At 38.9% G+C, this 21,080-nt stretch overlaps 1 protein-coding gene across 2 annotated transcripts in view; it reads right to left on the bottom strand.

The window, feature by feature from the left end:
* Positions 1-2,819: 2,819 nt before the first annotated feature.
* TMEM196 (transmembrane protein 196) overlaps positions 2,820-21,080 on the bottom strand; it is a 115,022-nt gene continuing 96,761 nt past the window's right edge. For both annotated transcript variants that reach the window (XM_068405425.1, XM_068405424.1), the window contains 4 exons: positions 9,281-9,337; positions 7,181-7,435; positions 5,220-5,293; positions 2,820-2,900 (listed from right to left, as the gene is read on the bottom strand). In XM_068405425.1, the coding sequence (XP_068261526.1) occupies positions 2,894-2,900; positions 5,220-5,293; positions 7,181-7,435; positions 9,281-9,337 (393 nt within the window). In that variant the 3' untranslated portion in view covers positions 2,820-2,893. The remainder of the gene's footprint in view (positions 2,901-5,219; positions 5,294-7,180; positions 7,436-9,280; positions 9,338-21,080) is intronic.

Genomic DNA, 21,080 nt, shown 5'->3' with positions numbered 1-21,080 from the left:
AGAAAATATTTCCATTACATTTGGACTCTGTATGTAGATATGGCACAAAACTTCATTAAACAAAGTGAAACATTTCTTAGAATTCCCCTACCACATCCATATATTATGGCAATTTACTTTGAATTTAAGAATTCTGGTCCTCTTTGCATGTCTCATGTAGGAGCAGTCATCTTTGTCACATTTGTTCCTAAGTCTTTTGAATTCCAGCTTTGCATTATCAAGGCTCTTATTAATGCAGGGTTCAGCCAGGTTTTCTGCATTTTACAGGCTTGGCAGCAAAAGAAGAAAAAGAAAACCCAAACAATTGAATCTTTTATTCTCTGGGGCCCAGATCTCTCCTCTCTCCTTCCAGCACCCCCTGAAAAGCAGCAGAAGTGGTATAGTTGTATTTCTTAAATTACAGTAGGGCTTCAAACATTGTGAGCTTGGAGACTGTATCCTCCCTTCCTTTCCAAAGCATGAGAAAGTGGTTGTTGCACTGGACTACTGTGTTGGATATAGAAGAAACACCTATTCCCCTGCACCATCCCATGCTCTTACTACCATGCCGGGAAATGAAGTGTTTTTGATAAGTAAATGGGTAGTATTTTGGTGTGTTCTTTCATGTCATTCCTGAGCAGATTCTGACCTGCAATTCCAAACCACTCTCTAGGATCTGAAGCTGCAGTTCCTAGTCCTGAGGTGTCACAAGATACCTCTGTATGAATTGTGATTTTACAGTTGTCCCCCAGAGCTAGTGATGAACCTCAGCCAGGTAGCTCTAGGTGGATTTTTGAGTAATTTTTTATTTTACTCTTGCTTTTCTTTGATAAGACCCTTTTACACTCTTTGTACTGATGCGATGAGGAAGGGAATCCTACAGACCCACCTCTTCTGGTTCTATGATATCCAGTGTGGATTTCTTCAACCTGTATGAAACTCTGCAGCCCATTTAGATGCACTTGACTGGTTGTGTCCAGAGCTGCAGCAAAAGTGCTCCCAGAAGGGGCACATACTAGGGACAGATATATCCCATGTTTCCTGCTGCTGAGGTAGAGAAGCATTAAGCTGAAGAGGCAATGGCACCTATAAAGAGCCCAAACAAGCTGGAATGTAGTAGAGGAGACAGTCTAAAGGCTGGTAGGACCTGGGAAGGGGAGCACTTTCCTCAAGCAGAGATGCCTTAACATCTAATTCTTTTGCTATGACAGTATCTATATTCTTTATGAACAGTCTCATTAGCAATTACTAATGTGCGTAATACGTATTAGTGTATCAGGGGATTAGAGAAGATTCAAAAACCCTTTGAGACAGTAGATAAGTGAAGAGAAGCCTTGTAAGGTGGACCAGTTTTTGACTCACAAGCTTAGCCATCCAACTAATTTGCATGAAGTTTAAGTGAGAGCCTTAAATCACAGTGAAGATGTTCCCTATGTTGTAATTAGACGGGAAACTCCTTTACAGACAGAAAATCCTCAGGTGATTGAACTGAAGATTATTTTATACCATATAGAGTCACAAAACAATTTAATATAATTTCTAGAGGTTTTTATGGCATGACTTGAATAATAACAAGATTCTATTCACACTTGTCTGGGAACATAGGTGTAAATCACCAAATGTTGCCAGTCTTCAATAATGCTCACATCTCAAACTCATGTTGAAGTGCTGCGCTTTGCAGCATAGTCATAGACTCAATATGAGTGATTTTATATGAACATTTTATATGGATATTATGCTGTATATGTTCTGTTACAGATTACATCTTCCATTTTTCATGGCTATATGAGCCAGTAGGTCCTACAATAAAGTTTGGGGCCAGTTAAAGCTGCTGCCTTAACATACACAATGCTTTAACAGACCACAGACTGTTGTGGGTGTGCAGAATTGCCAGTGTGTTCTGACCTTGATCATGCCTCTGTTCAGCCTTCATTTTTCTCCTTTCTGAGCTTGCTTCACCCCTTTAGGAACCTTTGAATGTGTTGGGCAAAACTGCAAGCATGACAGTTCAGCTTTGCAAGATCTTTCTAACAAGAAAAAAAAACCCAAAAGATGTCTCTAAAATCTGTGGTTTAGATTTCATTTTATTTGTCATCTTTTATGAACAAATTACGAAATATACTTCATTCACAAATTGGAAATATTTACAATTTCTTTACAACAAGGCATTGCTGAGGTTTTGATTTATGGCGTTCTTAGAGCATTCTGTCTTTCAAAACAAAGACAATGATGTTTTCAGCACACTGTTCATTGACACTCTGAATGTGAAATGGGAGCCTTTTGGAAGAGTAATTTGCACTTTCTTTTGATATGATCTACTGGGAAAACTGAGGCTGGATGCCTTTGCAATGTGGGGAGGGGGACTGTGCAGATGCGTTGCTGGTACCATGCCACATGATCTGAATCCATGATATTACACCAGATGCTGCTAAGTGGGGAGGAAAAAAAGATTCCCCTGAGCCATCCTTCCTCTGCCCTCTTCTCTTTAGGAATCCTGTGACTGGGCTTTAATTATTTAATTCCAGTTTAATTATTTTTTTCTGGTTTGTGAGTCTTCATGAGAAGAAGAGTCTTGAGAAGTCAATTTCAAATACTATCACAATTCTGAAAAGTTATTCAGACAAAAAAAACCAAAAGAGAGTAGCCAGGAAGTGAATAAGTATTGTATATCCGCAAAATGTTTAGGAGACAAATTTTGAACATGTTTCTAAAAGGGAAATGCAACTGTGCTGTTTTGCAGTTGTGACATTTGAGCCATAAAAGCTAAGATAGTTCCATTTTCTCAGTTTCTTGGAGTCAATTTTTTTCCTGGAGAAAATTCTAAACCCGCTTCTTTCCACGGAACTTTTTAAAATTTCTTAATATACACTTCCATTATAAATCAGATGTGGGCCACCATTGCTTAGGTTGTCTGTCATTTCCTGCAACAAGAATAGAAAACACTGATTAAAATTGCAATTATTTTATGTTGTTTGAAATTTAGTTAGCTAAGGTTATAATAAAAATTTAACAAACTCTACATTTCAAACATTCAACAAAACTTTAAATTTTATTTGGCTTCATAAATCTCACTGTAAAAAAAAGAAATCACATTTCTTCCTACATAAATTAGGTACATTTGAAAGCTGATAGACTCATTGATACTGATTGAGCTGGACATTAATCTCAGACTGCATATGCAGCATTGATGGCATCCGTGCAAGTTTTGTGATGTTGTTCTTTGAAAGTGCATCAACTCAAGCTTGTGTGGTAATCTACAAAGGAACAAGATGGTAATTAAATCTTCATTTCCATTCAAACTTTTTTCTGGGCTGACATGCTACAAACAGATGCCATTCGATGCTAGCTGGAATAGATATTTGGGAAGTAGATCTAGATCCAAACAGAGTCTAAGGGTTTTGACTGCTTGCCTTTGGATAGGACTGATATTGGTTTTCCCTTAATATGCCAAACTACAATTTTTAGCAGTTCAGCAACTGCTATTCAAGCAGCAGATGAGTCATCCTGGAGTAAGATGACCTGATCATGAGTCAGAATCCTAAAGCACCTAAACCAAGGTTTGTTTGGAGTTAGATTTTCTAATTCTCAAATTGCAATCCAAGTAATACCTACTTAGCAGCTGTCTAAGCCCAGATATGGCTACATTCATTAAGCACTTCTCTGACCTTCAAGGCTGCAAAGCCACGTGGAGTCTATGCTCAGAACTGCCTTATTCTGAGCAGTCCTAGGCCTAATTTCACACCAAATTGAATCAGGATGCAGAAATGAAGTGATCTGCTGCTTATGTCCAATGACAGATCCCAGAGAATATCCAACTATGCCCAGAGGAATGGGCACACGTGAAAATGCAGTTTGGGCTATTCTTTTTAAAATTCAGGTAGATGAGGTAGAGGTGCCGCTGTTGGTCTAGTTCTAAAATATTTGCATGAGAACTAGAAGCTCTTCTCCTCTTAAGTTCACCTCTTCCACCTCCTAGCTACAGTTGGAGAAAATGTAGAAGAAAAGGGATTTGTTTGTTCCCCTTCTTGTGGAAATTTCTATGAAGAAAGTAAAGCAAGATTCATTGGGCTAAAGAGAGAGGGAGGGAAAGACAGACAGAAAGAGCAAGCCTGACTCTACAGCATAGTAGCTGAGATTCTTGGTAAAGAGGAGGAAATTCTGAGGCTTGATCTTTATTCCTAGTCTGACTCTTTATCTCTCTTCTTTTAATCCACAATATTTGATTTATAAATAGTTTGGGAGGAACTCAAAATTTCACATAAAGTGGAAGCACTGGTGCCTCCTGTCCTAGGTGTTAGCAGCTACATTTTGAAGCAGATCGCAAGACTTAATTGTTACCTGCGCAGTTTTTGAAAGAATGGATGTGCTATTTCTCTCTACAAAGTAAACTTGGGGCTATCAAATCAGGTAGATTTGCCAATTAATACTCCTGAATCAAGTGTAAGTTTCAGAGAAAAGGTGTAAACTTCCTGAATTTTGAGCATTTTCTACCACCCAGCTCTCCATATGACAGGTGGTGGTGTTGGATGTATGGTGCCTTATTCTCCTCATATACTGAAGAGAAACATGCATGCCTAACACTGAACTCAAGATCCTGGTCTGGGGGCTGCCTGCTCTGAAACAAGGCACTATGGTTGCCTGTTTGTAGGTGCTTACACGCTTTGTTGGATCTATGCTGAAGATAGATACCACATAGCTGGGAAAGGGACCAAGAACACCAAACCCATTTAATATTAACTATGTCAGCCACAGTTTGATAGTAATCTGTCAGAAGACTACTCATGAGCAAGTGTAACTTTCCTTTTGTCAGCTTTATCACTTGAATCATCTGCAGACATCAGCTATTCGAATACCCTAATTTCAGAAAATATTGAAAATCATTTATTTTGCCCAATATTTCTGTTTTCAAAAATAAAAGTATTAATAGATTAAAAAACGTTGCTGAATTCAAGAAATGAAGGAGCACACAGATTAGAAGCAGAGTGAGTCAATGGTGGCAACATCCAAATAGGAGCATTTGGATGTCTATAACTAGGGTGAATATTTTAAATGCTCAACTTACTTCCAGATTGCAGCGTTCACCACGTAGAATTATGTCACCACCTGGAAGCACCGTTCCTGTCTCAGAGTGACATCACAGGATCAGCCAACTTTGATTAGCTGAAACTATGACTTCCTCTTAGAGGTGGCCCTTCCTGAAGTGACATAACAACATGGTAGCTCCCTAGTGTTCAGCGTACCTTGGAGGTAACTCTGGTGTCGGGGGAACCACCGGGCAGCTGGGCAGGTCGGTTATTTCAATACCCCTCAATCTCTAATATAAATATAACAATTATACAATAAATATAGCACAAACAAATGCACATGCAGTACATGTCTATATTACTGTATATCAGTATAAATATACAAAATAGTCTTATATCTAAAACACTTTAAATCTACTTTATAAATCAGGGCCTAATTTAATGTAAGTTCTCAAGTAGCCTTCATTACTTTTTAGGGGCATGCCTTGAGCTAATTTACTCAAACCTGCCAGCAGCAGGCAGTCCACAGGCTGTAGGTCTAAGAAGTCCCAGATCAGACCATCTGTGCATGCATACCTAATTCTACAACACACATGCAGGGAGTCCACCATCGGTGGGGTGCATCCCACATTCGCTGAGCATGTGCAATAGGGTTGCTCTGCACATGCATCATGGCCCTTCACCCAAGATAGGTGGGCACTTGGCAGTCCTCACTGCTAAGTGTCTAAAGGCTCAGTAGGTCAACACGCCGGGAAAGGAGGCAGTGAACTCCTGCTATACATGGTCATCTTCAGCCCAAATTGATAGGGTTGGCAGGTGTTTGTATTTTGAAAGGTTTTTCTTCCCAGGACATTTCTTTTTTCTTTACCTCTCTCTTTTTCTCTCAAATGGGCTTCATCTTTGTCCTTGTTGAAGCAAGAGCATCTTTGAAAGGCAGGATCTAGCCTACCATCTGCAAGACCATGGTCATACTTGCCTAAATAGCTCATCAGAATTCTGCTTCATTTTAAAATGAGAGGGAGAAATGTATCTCTTCCCTTGATTTTATCACCCTGTTTTATGTTACTGCTGTAACCTATACTATTTAACTTTTAAAAACATGTTTCAAACATCTTCTAAGGTGAATTCAGTCTATATTTCTGCTTGGAGTCTCATCTCAGTTAAGAAACCAAAGAAGAGCGACAAGTAATGTTCGCTTAATGGACAATTTACTGCTATATCATGTTTTGTCAGGGAATCTGAAAACATTCTACAGTCTGAATGAATTAATCATTGCTCTGCTGTTTAGAAGTCTCGGTAGATATGATACAAACTGTTAAACTTAACTGTAATGCAAACTTGCACGTACGGAGATTTAAGTGGGCAGTCCACTTGACTTCTGTTCCTGTCGCTACTCAGTTCTCCAATGAAAGGCATTGGATACGAAGTCCAAACGTAAAGCACAGGGTGTCAGTGGACATTTTACTTCTCAAATATGAATGGGATCTGTAACTCCCAAGGAGCTATTTCAAGAATTCTGTTCAATTAATTCTTTTATTCCTACATGCTCAACTTTGGGAGCTTAAGTTTCAGCACCTAAACATAGACCTAGACTCCTTGGTAAGCTTCCTTTTAACAGAGAAAGGCAGTAAATGCTCAGTGCTGCTGCAAATCAGACCAGTTTCATTTAGGTGTCTAAATATGCCCTTAGGTGCTTAGGTTTAGTCATCTGGGTTTGTGAACTGTGGCTTTTGTGTTTAAATAACCTACTTTATAAGCTGAGTACTTGGGAGAGGAAGAAATTGATTAAATCCTGGAAGCATGCAATGATGTGGTTACAGAAAGCATTCTGTGCTTTTTCACAGTACAATACATGATAATCCATATTAATAAGGTTTCCAATTATTTGTGAAATGCTATATTTAGCAGCTAAGCCCTTGAATAGCCATACAATGGAATTATGTTGGAAATGGATGTACTTCATTGAAATGGATGTACTGCAAATATACAGTACCTAAAAATAGCTCCATATAATGCAACATAATAAAGCTTACACAGAATGGCAGCATTTCATTTCCCAGAAGCTCTTTCTCATATAAAACTGAAAACTGAATAAATCTCTTGCCAGTTGTAAACGTTAACACGTACAGTAGCATTTTAGGAGAAGCAGAACAAATAAGGGAGGACACACAACTCACTTTTTCTGCCATTTCATGGGAGTGATGCAATGAATGTTCTCTTTCTGAGAACATTCGCCTTTGTTCATAGCTGGCTAGCCGACAAGTGAGCCATGAAGAAAGGGTGCAACCACCAATTCCAATGCATGCAAGAGACATGGAAGCAAGATGCAAAGAATAGAGAGCAGACGACTTCTTTGTCAGAGCACGAAGAAATTGAAAATTTAAGATTCCTCCGATTAGTCCACAGATGCAACAGGCAGAAAAAAGTATCATCTGTCAGGAAAGACAAGAGAGGTTATGTCACAGTAACATTTTTCAGAGACAGAGTCATCCATGTAAAAAATTAGACTAACCATAATGCAATGCTTTGTTAACATTATGGATTGCAAAAGACTTTACAGACACTCATTTTTAACTCCCTCAGCTCCCACAGAGCTCCAAGGGAATATAATACCTTCTGGTGTACAAGAGTTAAGATTGATGTTGAATGTAAGATAAAGTTGGGCAGAATGAATTGCTCATGTTAAAAGCTGGTCAATGGAAGGAATACTAGGACATAAATCTTCTGATTTCCAGCATTTCATTCAAAACAGTAACATGACAGAATGTGTCGTAATTTTCTATTGTGCAGTTTCTCACCACTCCTCAGGAGCAAACGCCTCATGTATTTGCAGTGATTCTCTCTTGCTTTGTGTGCCATCTGACTCTGCCTTTTGTTCAATTCTAATTTGTTCAGTCAGACAGCAGTTTGGAGGCTTCCTACAGCTTTTGTGGGGACTTCAAAAGTGTTCAAGGTGAGTGCGCTGGACAAAGAAGCAACAGAAACAACAAAGAAATCTGTGATGCAGCTCTACAGAAGGTCAGTGTGGTGACTGTGTGATGTTTGTTTGTTTGTTTTTAACTTGGTTAAAATGTTTCTGGGAACTTTGGAAGGATGTGAAACAGGCTGCAAATAATGAGACCTGTTTAAAGATCTCCTATCACTTTAATCACAAAGATGACACCGTGGTTCAGGATGTCCTTGAGCCACAAATGACTCGAGGGCAAAAGACCTTATTATGGGGACACTGCTAAATTATTGTCTTATTCGCTTCCCTTGATACTGCTGGCCTGTCAGATGTTGATCTAGATGGGCCTTTGATGTTACTCAGTATGGTTTTGTATTTGTACTTATCTACTGTGGTAAGAACAATTTATGGAGCCTTACAGACCACTTCTATACACAACGGGGATGAGAATTTCATCACGAATGAGGCCTTCAGTCAGTATGTTGCAGTTCATTGGGAAGTGACAATTCCATGAGACCACCAGAACAGACAGCTTTTAGAAACTGGTTATGGTCTACATGCTTTAAGAAATTAGACTGTCATTGTAACAGGGTTTAACTCATTAATAAAAATAATCTGAGAGAGATCTTGATTCCCTTCACACTTATACTGGTTTTACATGACTTCCATCTGTATATGGCAGAATAATCAAGCTGACAGAAAATTAAGCCAGACATTATCACGTACAATAGGATCACATCTTTAACATAAAATTCTGCTGTGACTTGTGTAGTAATAACACCATTTTGCTGCAGTCAGAAAAATGACTGTACTTCTGATTCTTAGAAGAGAGAGAAAACATCTGCCATCACTTTAAAACTGGCTTATTCATTATTCTGATTGCAAAAAGAACTTATTAAAACAGTGAACAGCTATGATATCTAGACTCAAACTTGGTCAGCAGCCTCATTGAGGTGGCAGCCCAGTCATGCCACATTTCACAGAAAGGGGTTTTTGAAGGAGAGAAGTTACAATCCAGTGAAGTTATTGAGGAACTTTTTACTGACTTGACATAAATTTGTGTCAACAGGTTTTCCATCCATGTTTATCCAGACAGGGATAAACAGGGATACGTGGCTTAAATAGGCATGACCTAAATAGGCCATTTCAGAACTGCCTTGTTTTGCTTGATTAACCCAAAGTGCTGATTGCCTTTTTGGACCGCTGACTTGCAATTTTTACTGACTTTTTATCAGAAACACTTGGACACAGAAAGCTCCCAGTAAGGAGTTCAAGTTAGATAAGTATGCCTTTCAAATACTTGTGTTATATATGCAATGGAAAAACTTACAACAAGTCCAGATTTTTTTTTGGCGCACAATATTCCACATATGCCACAAAGCAGAAACTGCAAAGAAAAAAAAACACAATTATTTCATCATTTAAGGTCTCAAGTTTAAATCCTGCTGTGTTGCAGTAGTGGTGACCACAACAGTAGATTAGGCAATGGTTACAGTTGTTGTCAGCATTTTTATCACAAACCTTATGTTTCAGGAAGTTATAACTCAACCATAAACACATTTATCCGAGAAGAAGAAACTGGAATGAGAAGTCAGACTGAGGATGATTACTCATGATAAAAGAAAAAAAAAATCCTACTTTTTTTGTGTTTACCCAGAGCTGTTTGGGTAAACAAAACATGAAAAAACTCCCCAGTGTTGCAAGCAATTTTTTTTTCTCAGAAAAGTTTATCAAGGTAGTAGTCAGTGATCCAAATCATCTACTTTCAAGCATAGCTGAGGTACTTAATGCCCTGATCCTACTGTGTGAACCACTGAGGGATCATACATGGATTGTTATCCTCAAGACAGTGGAACTCTGGGCAAAAATGCAGTTGTCACCTCTGTGGGTGCAGATGTAAATATGAGTACATCTTTTGATGTGGCTATACTGAGCATGCAGGAAAATCTGTTTTAGATTCTAGATAGCCCACTTCACAAGAGATAGCATGAAGGTATCTGTACTTTTTTCATGTAGTTCCCTTTCAAAAACGTATCTGCTAATTGTCGCATCAAGCATTAGGTAAAAACTGATTAACAGAAACAGAAACATTCCCTACCAGTTGATATGAATAGGTGTTAATGCTTTTTAGTGACGTACATCAAAGACCAGTGACATTCTCTGATGTCACTTTTTCTTCCTACAAAAAAGTTCAACGAGGGAAATAGGGAACAGGCCCTGAGGGAGCAGTCGTGTTAAGAAATACAGAAGTTGTATGAAAGCAATAAGGCCTTCTCCAGGTGTTTGTAATACTGTCAAAAGATTTCTTCAGCACCTCATAAATTCCTTTATTAAGAAATCTGTGCTACTTATTTTCAGTAAAGCTAACCCTACCCCTCCATTGGGAAGTAATTTTATAGTTTTAAAACTGGATTTTTCCATATCCTTTTTTGCACTGAGATGGTATTACTAGCAAAAAGTTCTGCTTGTCCTTGATTTAGGATTAAATCATGGAACAGACCTGGCTGTTACGTAAGAAGTGAAAAAAAATAAAGCAGTTCCTATACAGCATTCAGGGTCTGTGCAATATATTGCATGTACATTTCATTTACCCTCCAAAATTTTGCAGATTCAGTATCTCAGTTCAAGAGGTGCTTTAATACATAGTTTATCTCCCTACAACTGAAGTCGTTCATGCATATAGCTAAGCATAAGCCTTGAGAGGTGTTTTTACTCTGACTTAGGCCCACTGAATCAGTTCCCCACAATCAATATGGTTGAATTTTGTATATTATTTACCTCTGTACTAAACATGGGATGTGGACTAAATACCAATTTGATTATGGAGAGGGCTGGGTCGTATCGACCATGGTTCTGAATGGCTCGGGACATACCAGGACATACAACTGGTAATTGCTACTAGAGCTCACCCATTGGAATAACAATCAATCAAAACGCCAATGGGTAGGGCTCCCTCTGTCCCTTTCCCACAAGCAGAGGAGATTTCAGCTCAGAACTATCACACCTGCCTTGTAAGTTTTCACTCAGTCGTTCTGTGAAGTTTTGGAGTTTCACTCCCAATCCTGTTATTTCATATTGCCTTTAACTGAAGGCATGCTTCAGATTTTCACATGAAATATTTTGTATTTCTCCATACTAATGCAGAAATCTCAACAAAATTTTTGTTTGAGACATCACTGTAATTAAGTTCTATTCAGTCAGATTTGATAAAGCAGATTAATAATATTTTTCCTTGTAGTGATTGCATAGGATTAAAAGGAAAATTTTGTGAAAAGAAAAATTTATGAATTCTGGAAGGCTTAGAGAAAGGATCTGGAAGCTGCCATCAAAGATAGTTTCAACTTGTAACAAGTCTATGTTAACTAGTTTAAAAAGCTGGGATTTTGATAATTTACCTTCAAAGTTGAAAGAATATGTCACCCATTTTTCCAAGAATGCTCTAATTCTGCTCCTATCAGAGTCAATGGATTTTTTACCATTAATTTCAATTGGAGAATCTCTATTTCTATTGTACAGTCTTTGCTAGCCAGAAGGAAATGTAATGAACAAGTTATATTAGCCTTGCATATGACCAAAGGAGCAACAAGCAAATTACAGATTCACTCAGCATTAGAACCCACCAGTTTGGGCAGTTCTGCTATTCTTTACTGTTTTTCAAGGACAGGACACACACTCTTCCAAACCACCTTTACGTAGTGCCATATACATATATATTATGTAAGATACTTCCCAGTTGAAATCCAAAGAATAGTGAATGAGCTGATCTGCAAGCCCTAAGGTACTGGCTTTTCAAAAGCAAGGGGTGACTGCTCTATTCCATAGCTGTCAAAGTATCTGAGGGCCTACCTGGACTAATGATCTGGATGCAGGAGTCAAATGCACATTAAGTAAGTTTGCCAATGATACTACATTAGGAGGGGCTATAAACTCCCTGGAGGGTAGAGAGGCTTTACAGAGAGATCTAGATAGGCTAGAGAGCTGAGCAATCACCAAGTGTATTAAATTTAATGAGAACTAGTGCCAGATTCTGCACCTGGGACAGGATAATCCTGGTTGTATGTAGAAATTGAGGGATGAGAGGCTGGGGAGCAGCCCCACAGAAAGAGATCTGGGGTTTGGATTGATGGTAAGTTGAATATGAGTCAACAGTGTGCCTTGGCAGCCAAAAGGGCCAACCATGTCCTGGGGTACATCAAGGACAGCATAGCTAGCCAGTCGAGAGAGGTGATTGTCCCACTCTACACTGCACTGGTGTGGCCCCACCTCGAGTACTGTGTGCAGTTTTGGGTGCCTCAATATAAGAAGGACATCAAACTATTAGAGTGTGTCCAGAGGTGGGTGACCAAGGTGGTGAAAGGTCTTGAGGGCAAGACTTACAAGGAGCGGCTGAGGTCACTTGGTTTGTTCAGCTTGGAGAAGAGAAGGATGAGGGGTGCCCTCATCACAGTCTACACCTTCCTCAAGGGGGGCAGCAGAGGGGGAGGTGCTGATCTCCTCTCTCTGGTGACCAGTGATAGGACACATGGAAATGGAATGAAGCTGTGTCAGGGGAAGTTCAGATCAGACATGAGGAAAAGGTTCTTCACTGACAGAGTGGTTGGCCACTGGAAGACGCTCCTCAGGGAAGTGGTCATGGCACCTAGCCTGTCAGTTCAAGGAGCATCTGGATGACGCTCTTAGTCATATGATCTAGTTTTAGGTAGTTCTGCAAGGAGCAGGGAGTTGGAGTCAATGATCCTTAGGGGTCCCTTCCAACTCGAGGTATTCTATGATTCTATCATAATATTTTATTGTGTCAGAATCAGTATGTATAGTCTGTATGTATTTTCTCTCTCTGTACATTGACAATATTTATACATATACACAAGGAATAAAGTGTCCTGTAGTTAAAGAACTCGACAGAGAACCAACTGAAATTTCTATTCTATTCTATTCTATTCTATTCTATTCTATTCTATTCTATTCTATTCTATTCTATTCTATTCCACAGAATCACAGAATCACAGAATCAATCAGGTTGGAAGAGACGTCTGGGATCATCGAATCCAACCATTGCCCTGACACCACCATGTCAACTAGACCATGGCACTAAGTGCCATGTCCAGTCTTTTCTTAAACACATCCAGAGATGGTGACTCCACCACCTCCCTGGGCAGCCCATTCCAATGTCTAATGACCCTTTCTGTGAAGAAATGCTTCCTAATGTCCAACCTGAACCTCCCCTGGCGAAGCTTGAGGCTATGTCCTCTTGTCCTTCTATTTTATCTCAGAGGAGTTGGGTATTCCTCGTTCTTCCACCTTCTGTGTGAGCTTGGGAAGATCATGCCAAAGTTTTATAATCCATATGACTACAAGACAAGCAAGTTGTGAAACTAATGCACTAGTGTACCTGAACATGTTAAACACCTTGGAAGAAAAGCACTTCGGCAGTAGCAAAAGATTAATATTATTTGAGGTGTTTTTAGATGACAGTGTGTTACATTCACAGAGAAAAGACTTGCCCAAAAAACAGTGTGGTTATTTATTTATGACAGCAAGCATTTTGCTATTAAAACCAATGGATGAATTTGAGCCACAGCGTCAGGCAATTAAACCTCATGTAAAGCTTTGAAAATGATGAGCCAAGTTTACCACTCTCTTCTGAGGCTGCAGAGGATTCTGATTCACTGGAAGCAGTGGAAACCTGCTTTACAGTGAGAATATTAGCAATCCCCGGGGCTCAGGAACACTGCTCATGCAGAGTTGCCTTAGCCAGGCTTTTCAATGTAGAAACCTCTAGAAAGGTTAGGAAGTCAGTAGGACATTATGTTATTGACTCTGATCATTGCTTTGTGATAGAATAGCTAGGGACATGGGAATTTTTTTGTTGGTGTTATAGTAATTTCCTGTAAAATTTTTGATGTCTCAGTGTTGTGATCAGCAGTAGTGAAAAGTAGATGGGAGAAACTACACTGGCTCTTTGTACCAGAAAAAGGATGCAAGTACAAATCAGACTCAAAAGGAGTTTCCTATGTTTGTTCCTGTTTGTCTTTTAATTTTGAACTGTTCTATTTTATAATACTGCGAACTGGCATACAGCCACCAGGGGCTCTGCTGTTGTGTCACTTTCTGTCTGTTCTGGGCTATTGTGGAGGACTTCATCTTCATGTCAATATGTCATATGATTTAAATTTGATTTGTAACTGTTGATCTACTCTGGACTACAGTTTACCCATGACTAACTAATACTGTCATGATGAGAACTTGCCCGTTTCTACATGATCATTGATTATTGTCAATCAATTTTACCAACCTCTTGGACTCTTTAAATGTAGTTACATTTTCTAACCATGTCAAACCTGAAGTAATTTAAGGAAAATACACTTCCATTAAAAATAAAGTAAATCAGGGGTGGAAAAGAAACATATCACTGAAGATAAGTTACTTATAAAGATTGATCAATTGTTGAAGTGTTCACAACTCATTCCAAGAATAAGGCTAAAACATTTCATGAAAGATAAGCTAAATTAATAAGCCCTCCAAAATGCCCTGGGAGCCAGAGAGGGACTTTCAGCTGGGACTTGTTGAAGCAGATGTTTCACTGTTGGACTTTGATTTTGATTATTATTCATCAGAAAAATCATAAAAGGCTAAAAGATCCAAAATCTGACGTAAAAACCTGCATAGATCAGTATTTGCAGCGAATTCTCGTTACTTCTGGGGTTATTTTGGTTGCAGACTTGTTCTTACCTTCTATGATACATGATATTTCATGTCAAGACTAGCAGAGGAGGCAGGGATTGAATGTATTATCCAATGATAGATGGGGGCAGAACCACTCTTGGGTGATGGGTAAAAAATCCAGAGAAAGACAGTACAAAGCACAAAAGGTACTTAGGAGACTCAGTGGGCTGTGAGTGCCTCAGTCCCCCTTTCAGTGAAGATTTGACGAACGGGGACCTAAAAGAGTCAGCATCCCTCTGATAGCACTAGTATGATTACATGGTGATGCAGTAGCGTCTGTTTGTCTGTGGAGTCTTTGCCATTCACACTGCAGCTGTGCCTGCTTATGTTCAATATGCATATTTGAAAATCTCTCTTTTCATCTGTTGAACTTTGGAATAAAGAACCAAAGACCACCCAGAAAAGGAGAATGTTTATTTTGAGCCTGCTTTAATTTACTTTATAGTAAATATGGGCTTGAAACAAAACCTCAGATCCAAACACACAGAAAGTTCAGTAGGAGGCTGAAATCTCAGTTTACATTCAAGTTCTGTGGTTTGGATCCATCCCTATTTCATATTTGCTGGAAGAAAAGACTTGGCCTCGTTCACTTTCTCCTGGAAAAAGGGGGCTTTCTTACTGGTAGTCTGAGAAAAAGATTCCATTTTAGTTATATTTGCAGAGAGCCAAAGATTTGCTGTTTTCCATCAAGCAGAAGAAAAGGAACTATTTTTATTTTGTATCTTGAACTTAAGAAACCTTTTTTTTCTTCTGCTTTGAGGTGGCAAAAGCAATGGTGAGTGTAATTCCCTTGAGAAAATGAAACCGTCTATGGGAAGTCTTTATGGAGAGCGGCTGAAGAAAATAGTAGAGAAAACCTGTTGAATATAAGGACTGCTTGATCCCTAGTTAGTGTTCATGACAAAGAAGCAGCCCTAACTACATACACTGTGTGGAGTGCTCTCCAGTGTTCTGGGTGATCCATACATATCTGATGAAATAGAGGAAGGGAAATTATTCCAAATTTCAATATAACACAGTGAAAATGCAAGCATATCATACCTGCTCAAATAATCCCCCACTTGGAAGAGTAAACCATCAAGACAGAATCAAGAGCTTCACTTCTATCTAATCTTGTCAGGTGGTAAACCAGAAAATCTGTGTTTTTTAGTAAAAATGTATAAACATGTGACTGCCATGAGAAGACCCAGGAATTTGAAATTAGTAATATCTAGAAAGGACCATTCTATGTAAGAATCTTGTTGCTTTAACTCTATCCAAATGAGAAAAAATCTGAAATCCCTAATGGATTAACTGAGCAGAGAAGATATCTCTAATTGTAACTCTTCTTTGAAGAGTATTTCAGAACAAGGATTAAGTTTTCTTAGTGCAGGCATAAAGGGCACAGAATCCACTCATGAAAACAAAGGCATCAAACTAGAGAAAAATGACAACAGACAAAAAGAGTGAGCTTAGGTAGTAGGTTTGCCTGTTACCTCCACAGAGAAACACAATAATCTTTGCAAAAGAGAGATGGAAACTTCTAATGATGTTGTTGTCCCATGCAAGGGGTTGTGGGGACAGGAATGTCTAGCTGGCTGCAAGTCGTTCAGATCCAGAACCAGAAGCAACAGCACTGCCACAACTCAACCCTGTGTCCCACCAAATCTGTCATGCTGAGAGAGGGGCTCTGTTGAGGTGAGATGTATTAGCTCAGGTGGTGTTACAATTCCCACTGATTTGCCAGATTCAAGACAGATTCAGGCAGTTTAAATTCCATCCCAGTCCCTGTGTTTAGTGTTCCCTTTCATCTGGTTCTGGGCCTGCAGAGATACTTTAAGAATGGGAAATGGTTTTTAGAAACACTCAAGGAACTTGAGAAGTGGGTCCCTGGACCTGAATGTCTACCTACTATCAGTGATTCAAAAAACTTCTGGTCATCTGGAAAAAAAATCAAATTCTCAGCACAAAATAATAATATTTATTTACTTGTTTAGGGCCTATCAGAATAACAAATAGTAAATAATGCTTTTTGTTGGGTTTTTTGTATCAAATATTTAGTTTAGAGTATGGCTGCTTTTGTCTCAAAAAGTAATAAATTAATGATTATTCCCTGCAGGTGAACTAAAGCCTTATCTCAGCAAAACATTAAGCATATGCTTAAGTCAGTCTATATTCAACAAATCCTCTTAAATACAAGCCAGGCACTACAAGTCCCCTTAGACAGACCATCTTCCAGATTGGTTTATGCTTCTGGAGTGTCTGAATGATAAAAAAAAACTACTGCAAGACCTCAGCTGGAGTGAATTGTCCTGGTTCCATGCAAGGCAAGAACCTCCCATGCTTGGTACATCCTCCCTTATCTATAGGTACAGAACTCTCTCCAGATTCCACTGAGCTCACTGACAGTGCTGTGATTCCTTTCATCAGGAGCAGGAGCCAGACAGAAATATGGTCAGTTTGATGAAAATGCAATGCATATGTTAAAATAAAGTAGGATCACATCTGCATTTTGTCCGCATGCTAAACAATAATGTGATTTTTTTAGTGTTCGTTTGAAAAAAAAATAGTTTGACTGTGCTTTCCAAAGGAAACTTGGCAGCAGTAAAAACTAGATGCATAATTTAATGTTTTAAAATTTTAGGCCACCAACATTGATTTAACAATCTAAAATGATGTTCTTGCTCTGGGAGAGTTCCATACTGACTGACCCTTTTTCTTTTCCTTCAAATCCTGAGTAAAAAAAAAAGTCATTGAAATAAAATATTTCAAGTGCCAACTTGGAGCAAATTTCTGTAGCCAAACTCTAAATGCAGATTTTTAATGGGCAGGCAGACTTCCACTGTGCTAAAATCACAAATCATGGAAACAATAACTCTGCCCCTACAGACAGACCGGCCGACCGACCAACATCCAGAGAATGCGTATCTCTCAAATGCATTTAGATATTTGTCTTTATAAGGGAAGAAACTATTACTTTTGAGGGGCATAGCTGTAAGTGAATCATCAGGTCTCTCTCTTGCATATGAAGATAGATGGCATATTTGACTAAAGATGTGGCTGTTGTCTCTCATTCTCTTTCTCTCTCTCTGGGAGAATCGCATTTATGGCAAGAATTTATTCACCACTGCAGAATAAATGAGAATCAGAGCCATATACATATGTGCATGTGTGAATATATAGTCACTCATCATAGTGATAGTGATGCAACCATTATGTTCTAAATATAGATGAGAAAGTATGTGATCATTTGAAAAATATCTATGAATACTTTTTGAAAGATTAACTTCTGATTTTTTTTGTTGCTGCAAAAGCCTTTGCTATGGATGCTATCATTCTTGCTATGTTAGTGTTAGTGGTTCTGCACGCTCATTGGTTGGATCATTTCTATACTACATAATATAAATGAATTGGAATGGTGGATTTCAGAAATATACCTCAATTTCTGGAAAAAAAGAAATCTGGGAGACACTCAGTACAGCCTGTGGAGCAGATTATGAGACTGTACTTTTTTTTTTTTTTTTTTTCCAATTTAGCAGCCATGGCCTATTTTAAAAAGAACAGATTGGATATGATGTAAAATAAACTGGATAGTCGTCTCCACTTGCTCCAGGTAATTTGAGAAGTTAGTCACACCTTCAGTTGTTTTCTTTTGGCTACTTTTTAAGCAACAAATTTAGAAACTCTTTTCCCATTTCTATGCATTTTTGATGTAGACATTGTCCAGGCTTTCCATGTCTTCACTCTTGTCTACTCCACTTTCCCTGGCTTGCTTATACATAATGCAGAGCATGCAATGATCAGAGCACTTCAGCCCATGCTTAACTTCACTTTTATCTCTGATACTATGGGTGGGCTTCACATGCTTAAAGTTAGGTCCATTAGTAAATTGTCTGGCTGAATGGAAGCAGTGAACAATAGGAACAACTCTTTCAAGAAGAAAGCTAATGTGCGTCAAATGCAAAGCATCGTAGGGAGGCAAGTATAGGAGATAGAATTTTAAGATGCCCAAATTTTGGGAATTGAGGTTTCCATGGTGATGATATCTTCATCTACTTCCTTATGAACTTGGGCCTCTGCTGAGTTCCACCCACATAAGTAAAGGATAGAAGAGGGTCAAAATTTTTCAGTTTATTTCCAGGTAAATTACAACAGGAGACATGACACTGTTCAATTTAACTTCAGTGTTTTGCATCCTAACGTGTGAAAGTATTAGTTTTTCCTTTAATGTCCCTTTCATTTCTTTATTGTTCATTTCTCAAAGGAAAACCTTGATTCAAGGGTGTGAATTGGAAAAAAATAACATATTTTATGCAAGATGTATTCTTTCACACAGGCAACACGAGCTCAGTGTAAGATCCAGTGAGCAGAAAGGTGGTTTATGCCATTTCTGCAACAGGACAATTCTGAGGATTGTGCAAACAAACTTTTCTCCAGTTGTTTTAACTTGGACCTAGTTACCCATGGCCCTAAGCATCGCTGGAGAATGGTAGATCTCTGCCCCCTTTCTTGTTCTGCCTTACTTGCTAGTCCGCTAGTCAGAAGAACACAACCTAACAGACGATTTGAACGGCTGGAGTGGTACAAAGAGGGTGCCGTAAGGGTGACAATTTAGACCAAAGATTTTCAGTTCAAGGCAAAATAAGTAAGCCTTTATAGCCCTGTCACCCCACTCTACATATCACTGTGATTTCTCATTTCGTCTACTACATGAAATGTAAGCTGCTCACCTTCACTTTACAGTTTCTTTGTGGCCTTGCTCTGCCCAGCCAACCTGCAGTTGTTTGCTCAGTTCCTAGCAGTTGATGCCTGCCTCTGCTGGGTCTGGTTTGGGCATCCTTAACCCACTTGCTACATTTTCAAACAAGTCCATTTGGGTTCCCTTCCATGCCTCTGCACTCACATAGGGGGAGAATTTCCTATAAACATTTGCAAAACCACTTCATTGTCCTCTGTCTTATTCCTCTCTAAAACTCTACCTACAAACAGCTTGAAATCAGCCAGACTAATGGTGTGTTAGTGCAACCACCTGTTATACCAATCAGTTTTGGTTTGCTGTTTCTTTGTACTCCCTTACATCCTTTTATCCTACATCTGTCTCTTGCTTTGATTATAAGGTCCTTGGAGCCAACATGTAATGCAATAGGATCTTAATCTATGGCTAGTACAAACTCTGGGGTAACAGAAACCATAAAAATGAATGAGGCAGTTGTGCAGGAAATGTGCATTGTCATGAAATGCTATCAGCTGTGATAGCGTTGTCACAAAATGCAATCACTGCATAAAATGCTGATCTCACTGACTGGTCAAAACTCTGACTTCAGTGAAAGCCCGGATATTGCCCTCTGTCATTAAATCTTCAGATAGACCCATGTTTTTGAGTAATCTTTTTTCTTTGTCAGCAATGATCAGAAACCTCCCTCTTTGAAGTAATTTTGATAATATCATTACCTGTTGGCCACTGTCTTATCTTATCTGGTCTTCATTCTCATTTCTCACCTACCTGTTCTGCAGTGCAGAATTATGTGTGTTTATATACTGCCAAAAATATTTATGACTGTTGTCAATAATTAATATTTACTGACAGTGAGAATATTACATGAAGCACTTTGTCAGAATGAATCTATAAATTACAAGAGGTTACGCTGATGAATAACCAAGAGCATCTTTCATTTATCATCTTATCTCAAGCAAAGCAAACAATCTTTTTAGAAATACTGCTGTACGATCCAAGCTGGCCAAAACCAGCTTTGGAGTTCAAAAATGCCCACTCATGTTTAGGCTGAATATTCAGTATTTCCTACGCTTTGTTTCATAAATATAAATAACCATTTGGAGGAAAATTCTTCCTAGAAACATGCATATCTCAAACTGAAAAAATAAGAAATGTTTTTGAAAAGTAAGAAATGCTCTGTGATATGAACATGCTGCTTCTATTAACCCATTATTGGTGTTTGATTTTTTGTTCATTTTGCAACAAGCTCAGGGTGTCCAGATCATGAGAACATATCATTCCTTTTCCTTCCCATTTCCTCTTTATTTTTTTCCTCCAGAAGCTCAGAACTCAGCTGACATACCCTTGACGTTATTTTAAAACACCTTTTGACAGTCTTGTCATAAGGGACAGGGCTGTTCTTTTTTAAAAGCAAAACTCACAGTCAATTTAAAGATTGTAAGCTACAGCCCGTGTTCCACTTGAGGCATCGGGCTTTCCCAGGTGTGAGAATGGGTTCACAGAAAGTTCAATTGTTCACAGCAAAATTGAAAAATGAAAAGGAGGGAGAAAGAAGGGGTCTGCCCCCGCAACACACACATACATCTCTCCCCACTGTACCTCCCCCCTCACCCCACGAGGATGCAGGCTGTACCCCATGCACATCGGAAATGGACCCGGCGAGGCTCTCGGCGCAGCATGCACACGCGGAAGG

The sequence above is a fragment of the Nyctibius grandis genome, chromosome 7, assembly GCF_013368605.1.
Source record: "Nyctibius grandis isolate bNycGra1 chromosome 7, bNycGra1.pri, whole genome shotgun sequence".
Classification (NCBI taxonomy): Eukaryota; Metazoa; Chordata; class Aves; order Nyctibiiformes; family Nyctibiidae; genus Nyctibius; species Nyctibius grandis.
The sequence above is the reverse complement of the archived record's forward strand: the minus strand, read 5'-3'. Positions and strand labels throughout refer to the sequence as shown.